The sequence below is a fragment of the Gavialis gangeticus genome, unplaced genomic scaffold, assembly GCF_001723915.1.
Source record: "Gavialis gangeticus isolate Ggan-Ray unplaced genomic scaffold, GavGan_comp1, whole genome shotgun sequence".
In the NCBI taxonomy this organism is placed as follows: domain Eukaryota; kingdom Metazoa; phylum Chordata; order Crocodylia; family Gavialidae; genus Gavialis; species Gavialis gangeticus.
Window position 1 is genome coordinate 13405435 of NW_017728991.1, and position 7693 is coordinate 13413127.

The following is a 7693-nucleotide window of genomic DNA, read 5'->3' on the forward strand; positions in this document are numbered from 1 at the left end:
CCTACCTAGTGGCTGGGGCAATTAATAACAGCAGCCTTCCAATTGCTAGTCTCTCCACAGATCTCAGTGCTTCCTAGGATGGGCTGCCCCCTCCCAGGCACACACTGTACCAGGGCTAGATTAAAGTAGGGGCAGGCAGGTCCCAGGATAGGGACCCTGCTCTTGGAATCATGTGATAAAAGGCTGAATCCCAGCTCCCACCTAAGACCTCTGTATATTCTCAGGCCTCACCCTGGTGGAGGAAAGCTTGACAAGGCCACTCAAGTGTAACAGATGCTGCCTGAGTCTGCAGAAAGCCTGCAACAGTTGGAGGTGGGAAGACCCCAGCCCATGTCCAGCAGGGGGGAGAACCACAGCACAAGTCACTGCAGGGCAATGGAAGCCCTGTGTCATGGTGGCAAAAGTCACTGAGCCATAGGGAGGATGAAGAGGCCCTGTCTCACCGTTCCAGGATGCCAGCATCTTGGAGTCCAGATGAGGCCGTGGTCGCTGGGCCCGGACCTCTGACAGCCGCTCCCGGCTCTTTGCCAGCATGGCCTTCAGATGGTCCAGCTCCAGACCGAACCTGGCTGCTGTCAGCTCCAGGGAATACTGCACAATCAGGACGTTCTTGCCTTTAAGCTCATTGTATGGGTCCTGCAATGAGCCCAGCTACATCACAGCAGTGCTGGGGACATGTACCCTGGTGCATCCAGACACCTAACTTGCTCACTGAAACCTCGGGGACCCCTGAGAGCCACAACCTGACCCCACCTGCCTTACCTAGGCTGGGGCATCCTCTGAGGATCTCTAGCTATGCAGTTCTCTCCTAGGACCTACCCAGTCCCGCATCACTCCTTCCCATAACCCCGCTGCAGCACTCCCCTCTGGGCTGCTGTATGTCTGACTACCAGAATCACCCCCGTGGCATCTCCTAGCACCTGGGACAACTGGCTTTTGAATCTTCCCCTCCACTACATCCACTAGTTAGGTCCAGAGTCCAGTGTCCCCCGCAACCCTTCCTTTCCCGAAGCCTCAGGCCAGCGCCCCCAACTTACCTTCGTGGGGCTTACATTCCCGCCTTCCTTCACACCATAGTGATGCATGAAAATGTCTGCCAGCGTCTTCCTGTCTGAGTCCCCCTCCAAAGCGTCCGGAAGGAGGGCCCGGATTTCCTCTGCTGTCCACACGCAGAAAGCCCCCTCCTGCTTCTCTTTGGACTTGGCTGTGGGATAGGAATCCGCATCCTCCGCACTGTAGAACCCTCCGGCCTGAAACGCCACAGCAGAGCCCACACAGGGCAGAAATGGCAACGCTCCCCCCACCCCAGATGCTCTGTGCTCACTAATAATGAATCAGCTAGCCAGCAGGAGGTGATGCTGGGATAAAAAGAGGGACATATGCAGAAGCTACAAAAAAATCTCCACTCCAGGCACTGCAGGACAGACAAGGCCTGAGGAAATCTGTCCAGCCACCCAGGGGTAGTGTGGGGATGAGACAGAAGGAGAGCACAGGCTAAATCACTGATCCATCCAAGCCAGTAGAGGCAGAGGATACCCAGGGGCTGGGTTTGAGCCCAAAGAAGTCTGCTTCAGGGAGGGCAGAGGATCTGACCATCCCTGGGGCAGTAAGCATTACTCCTGGCAAGCCAGAGTGGCAGCAGCATGAGATTGGGAGGAGAGAGACAAATACCCCTGAGCTTAGATACTGACTTACCCTGTCACTCAAATCCCGGGAGACATAGAGCAGGATGTTGGTGGCAACATCTGCAAAGAATTCATCGCCAGAAATCTGCATGAGACAAGGAGCATTTTATTTCCAGATCACAAGAACAGAGCTGGGGCAAGGGGCACTCCTGTGCTAACTCAGAGCTGAGGAGCAGCGGAGCCAGGAAAGAGGAAAACCCAATGTGAGGGCTCCAGGACATCAAACCCACAATGGGATTGGAGGGACCTAGTGTGGGGGAATCTGCTGGCTTCCATGAGTTATTCGATATTTATGCCAAGGTCCCTGAGAGCAGGGTACAGTCCAGAACTCAACTCCTTTGAAAGCATTGCTCTTCCTTGCATTTGAAAACTCAAGGTAGCAGCAAGTGCTCCCCAGGGCCCCTCCTGCCTCCCAGGGGAGTATCTCAAAGGGACTTGGGCTGGCATAGAGAGGAGCCTGACTGGGAGAGGCGGGGAGTTCTTGTAATCTGCTTCCTGTCCAGAGCCCATGGGGACCGAGCCCACTGCTCTTAGTGCAGATCCTGAGGGCCAGTGTCCTATCACACCAACACCCGTTACTGGGAGTCTCCTGTCAGGAATGGGGCACATAACTATGGTGCTGTGAAGACATCTGTATGGATACTGCCTGTGCCACTCACAGCCCTGTTTGTTAAGTGCCACAGCCCCATTTGAGGTCAGGACCCCTCATCTGGGAACAGCTGTCCTAGAGCCTGCTGTTACTTTTACTTATGCTCTTGTGTAACTAGGAGTTAGACAAGGTCCCCTCATTGCAGTAACAATGAAGTCCCAGCCTCACTGCTGCAAACTCTGTCCTCTGTGGGCATTTCACCAGGAAGAAGTCAGCCAGCAGCTTTTGCTTCCCCACACCTCCGCCCAAGAGTTTCTGCATGAGACATGGACCTGAAATCAGGCTCCACATGAAAGCGGCGTCTGTCACAGCGTCTGCCTCGGTGACAGAGGACAGCTGGCAAGCCTCCCAAAGAGCTTGTTCAAGCTTGTCCCCTCACCTCAGATAACACACACGCTCCAGACTCAACCATCAGGAAAGAGGCCCTTCTCATCAAGATCAGGCTTCTGCTCTTCGACCAGTTCTTTGTAGCCCCGCCTCAGAGCCCTACGCAATCACTCGGGGTAAGAGCTACGTTGGCCATACCTGAAACGCCTTGGCATATGTTGCTGCCAGCTGCCCCTGGTCGTACAGCATCTTCTCAAAGTGAGGAACGTGCCACCTCTGGTCAGTGGAGTAGCGGTGGAATCCCTGCAGAGAGAGAAAGGAAACATGAGTCTCCAATTCAGCCCTGGGTCACTGAGCTGTCCTGGTGATTTTGTCTTTGGAGCTAGCTTGTCAAAGGAGAGTGTTTCAAGACACCTAAGCATGGTTCTCCCAAGAAACTGCATCACTAAGGACCATCTGACACCCCGTGCCTCTTACCTGGGCAATGTGATCATGAATCCCACCATAGGCCATCATCTTGAGGGTGTGCAGAGCCATCTGCAAGGCCCGTACACCATCAGGAGAGGTCCGGTGCAGGGCCCAGTATGTGAAGAGGAAGTTCAAATTGACTGGAACACAACAACAAAGGCAAATGCTTGGAGTCAGGTCTGTGCCCAGCGATGATCCCTGCTCCTGGGATGTCTCTGTTAGAAGGTAACAGGCTGACCTGGCGTGGGGAACTTGGGGAACTCTGAAAAGCCACCATACTCCTCGTCGTACGACTCAGACAGCTGCTGGAAGCATCGGGTCATCACCTCAGATGAAGGTGGGGGCGACCCCTCGCTCCTGATGCCAACCTCAGCCCTTGTGAGCAGTGCATCTGTGATCCTCTGGCTGTTCTCCAAAAGGGCCTCTTTGTTTCGCTTCCACTAGGCGGAAGAACAGGGAAGAGGTCAGTCCTGCCCCACGTGCTGCTCTTGGCCTCCCTGTGCTTTTCATGACCCTGGAGCTATCAAAGGCCTCCCTCCCCATACAAAATCTCTTCTGTTCTTCAGACCTTCCAGAGCTGTGAGCCTATTCCTTTATGCTGATCCCTCAGCAGGTGTACTCTCTCGCTACCTGACCTCGACATCCAGCATTTAACTCACTTGTCCCCTCAACCCAGCCCAAACGTCCCCATTTCCCAAGTCCCCAAATCCACCTCCGCCCAGTAGCCCTTCCAATCCAACAGCCGGTGTTAATACCGACAGCCCGTCTGACTTCTCTGCCCTGGATCTCTGCTCTGTTTCCAATGAGAACCCCAAAACCTACCACTGGAGCTCAAACAGAAAACTACGCACCTGATCAACAATTCGCAGCAGCACCGTCTTAAAGCCGACTCGGTAAATTCCATCTTCAGGGGGAAAATACGTCCCGCCTACAAAGGGTTTGAGGTCAGGAGTCAGCCACACGCTCATCGGCCAGCCCCCTCCACTACTGGTTGCCTGAAAGAAGAGCCATAGATGAGCTATCATCTCTACTGCCCCAGGAGACCCTGTGTGTCCACCTGTGCCTGGAAGAGTGGTTCTCCACAGCTTATCCACCACACCCCGCTTTTCTTGTCATCACTCTCCTCACCTGCACAAAGGTCATGTAGACTTTATCCACGTCAGGCCGCTCCTCGCGATCCACTTTTATGCAGACAAAGTTCTCGTTGAGAATCCGGCCAATCTCCTTGTTCTTGAAGGACTCCTCTTCCATCACATGGCACCAGTGGCAGGTGGAATAGCCGACTGAAAATACATACTGCCAATTAAAGAAAGGCTCCCGGCTGAACCGAGGCACAAACAATGAGAGCTGTTAGATAGTGGGATATTGTCCCAAGGGGACCGATGGGGTCTCCACCAGGCTGGCCATCTACAGATCAGACAGGAGAGCAGACAGTAGGAAACAAGCCTGCATCAGGGAATGGAGGCCACCTTGTTATTTGCATTGCTAACTCCTGTCTCAACGACTCTGGTAACCAAGACAGAGCCCAACTTTGACTGGAGTCCATTCAAAACTGCCTGATCACAGAGTCCTCAGGCACAAGATCCTCAAGGCAATCTTCTCCCAGAGGTCAGAGTGACCTTCAGGTACCAGCCTCAGACAAAGCAGCAGGGCTTACGGCATGATTTACACATGTACGCATAGGAAAGTGAAGTGCATTTGCCTCTCATTACCTGACAGAAAGATCAGTTTGTTTTCTTTTTTGGCTTTATCAAAGGCTTCCTGGCCCCATGGGTACCTAGGGAGAAAAGAAAGGGGGGAGAAAAAAAAAAGGCTTATGCCATTAGGGCATCACACAGGGTCAGGGCATGGTCTAGGACAAGCAGTCAAGCAGCTGTCGCTAATCAAGACCTATTTAGAAAAGCCATGTGAAATTTCGCCAAGTGTTTCATTTCGAAGCTGTTTCGACATGTTTCGAGCTCGAAACAGCAAAATCAAAATGAAACAAAAAGCTTCAAAACAAAATGGCGGCACTCAAAATGTTTCTAAAGTTTCAAAATGTTTTGAGTTTCGAAGCAGCCAGGCGGTGAGAGGCTGGGGAGAGCCAGGGCTGTGCTCTGAGTGGCTCTGCAGCCCCATGGAGCTCAGTCCAGTGCCAGGAGGCACAGCGCAGCCCCGGCTCTCCCCGCCTCCCACCACCAAGCTGAGCTCCATGGGGCTGCGGAGCTCCTCGGAGCAGTCCCGGCTCTTCCCTGCCTCCTGCCACCGGGCCAGATGACAGGAGGCTGCCACTGCTGCCTGGGGCCAGCAGCGGCATCAGTCTTCCCTGGCCCTGGGCACAGGCTGCACCCAGCGCTGGTCCCAGGTGGCAGCGGCAGCCTTGTGTCATCCAGCGCAGATCTGGCGTACCCCTGGAAGAAGTCTGGCGCAGCCCCACAGCTCTCCCGGGGGTGCAGGCCCCCGGATCTGCGCCGGATGACAGAAGGCTGCCACTGCCGGCAAGCGTCACAAGTTTTGCTTCTTGACATTTGAGATGCAGTTTCCAAGAAACCTCTACACCTATCTCCTTGAAACTTGGCAGGTTTCATGCCCTCAGGTTTCATCCAAATCAGGCAAGAAATGACAAAGTTTTAGGCATTTGCATGATTATAGCCTATGGGCGAAACGTCAAAATGAGCTGAAATAGCGAAACAGTTTCAACGAAATGAAACAGAACAGTGTTTCAAAACGAAATGAAACGAAACACTGTCCCTTCAAAACGGCAAAACAGACGCCAAAACAAAATGGTGTTTCGCACAGCCCTACTATTTAGAGGTCCGGGTGGCTGGTAGCACATGGTCACCACCAGACGGCTCTGGAAAATAAACACAGCAGACAAAAAGACATGGGAAATCTCTGTCCCAAGAGAGGCAGAAACAGGTCAGGGTGGCCACTTGTAGACTAACTTGTTCTGAAATGCATGAGCTTTCCTAGGCAAACCTACTTCTTCAGATGCAATGAAAGGACTTGCAGAGCCCAGGGCTACCAGACAGAAAGCATGAGACATTTAGCCTCTAACAGTTTTCCAGCTATCGCTGCTCAGCACCGCACCCCCAACCATCCTACCCAGCTCCGCTGCAGGTAAAGCAAAAGGGACCGCTGTCTCTCACCAGTCCACGGGGTTGTGGGCATGCTGAAGGAGGTAGGGAGACTTTTCGTTAATCAGACGGTTAGTATAATGAGGACTGCTGTGCTGGCCACCCTTCCCTCTGCTGGCCATGGCTACGCCCCCTCTCAGGAACACAGTCCTGCAAGGAAAAACACGGGTTAGTTGATACCAATTCGCTTCATAGGTCCCAGGAGCAGAGTAAGAGGTGGAGGTGACAAAGCACAGGCTGCAGACACCTGGAGTGGTGATGCACACGCTAGTACCCCATCGAGACCCCACTCTGGGCTGGGGGCCCAAATCTGCCTGTTTCTGTAACGCTGCTGGCTCCTCTCACTGCAAGACCCAAGCTCCAGTCGCCAACAGAGAAGTTGAGCTCTAGGTTACCACGGGGGCCTTGGTGTGACTTAACACTGCCCACAAGTCTTGGGCATGAGACTCCTTGAAGAAAGGGCCACAATGGGCCACATTGTGATGCAGGAGCTGTGTCACAGCTTGGCTGGGGGCAGACGACAGCCCAGCAGCAGGGCAGGACAGGCAGTGCCCTTCCCACCGGTCCACCCCCCAAAATATGTCTTGCTCAATGGACGCAGGCCCCTGCCCCTCATCGCCCACAGCCCTGCACTAGCTATGCTGCCCCGAGCCCACGCTACAACATCCCCTGAAATGCACCATCATTGAGGCTTTTCCCACCCACCACCCACCTGGCCCTGGGCCCACATGCCCAGCGCTGCCCGTCTCCACTTTGACACGCTCGTCCTCACAACAGACCCGGGGGCTGTAGGGGAGACCAGCTCCCCGTCACACGCCTACCCCGGTGACGCAGCTACCCCCATCACGCGGGGGGAAACTAAGGTAGGGCTGAGGCTAAGGGACTGCCCTGAGGCCAGGCCGGACTCTCACCCTTGCTGACCCCCCACACCCCCAACCAGCCAGGCAGCACTCGCACTCGCGAGACCACCTCCCTGCGGCGGGGTCGCATCCCACTCCCTCTAGGCCGAACTTTTCTCACCAGGACCCCATGTCCTCAGCCCAGGCCCTCGCTCCCAAGCCACAGCTGCCCCCGTGGCGACCCACAGCTTGGGAAGGGCAGCTCTGGGCCAACAGCTCTCGACTTTTTTAGCAGCGCCTGCATGAGGGGAGCCGAGCTCCCCCCGGCTCTGCCGCCACCACAGCATGCCCAGGACCCTCGGGGGCCGCAGGGCCCTTCCCCACGGCTCCAGGCGTTGCGGCCTGCGCCGGCCCGGCCTCCTGCCGAGGAGGAGGAGGAGGAGGAGGCGATGCCGGGGCCGGGAAGCGGCGGGGCAAGACGGGAGCCGGGACCCCCCCCGCCGGGGACCAGAGCAGGGGAGGCCCGTCGCCCCGGGCCGGCCCAGCGCGCCCGGCAACGGATCGCGGCCTTGGCCTGGCCCTACCTGCGGGGCGCGGGGCGCGGCGCTC

General features: G+C 55.6%; 1 protein-coding gene across 1 annotated transcript in view; it reads right to left on the bottom strand.

The window, feature by feature from the left end:
• SPATA20 (spermatogenesis associated 20) overlaps window positions 1-7686 on the bottom strand; it is a 44621-nt gene extending 36935 nt beyond the window's left edge. The window contains exons 1-11 of the mRNA XM_019517552.1: window positions 7669-7686; window positions 6258-6395; window positions 4842-4906; window positions 4258-4412; window positions 3981-4124; window positions 3368-3569; window positions 3139-3269; window positions 2860-2964; window positions 1696-1770; window positions 1038-1250; window positions 444-636 (exon numbers count right to left, since the gene is read on the bottom strand). Of these exons, the coding sequence (XP_019373097.1) occupies window positions 444-636; window positions 1038-1250; window positions 1696-1770; window positions 2860-2964; window positions 3139-3269; window positions 3368-3569; window positions 3981-4124; window positions 4258-4412; window positions 4842-4906; window positions 6258-6367 (1393 nt within the window). The 5' untranslated portion in view covers window positions 6368-6395; window positions 7669-7686. The remainder of the gene's footprint in view (window positions 1-443; window positions 637-1037; window positions 1251-1695; window positions 1771-2859; window positions 2965-3138; window positions 3270-3367; window positions 3570-3980; window positions 4125-4257; window positions 4413-4841; window positions 4907-6257; window positions 6396-7668) is intronic.
• Window positions 7687-7693: the final 7 nt, after the last annotated feature.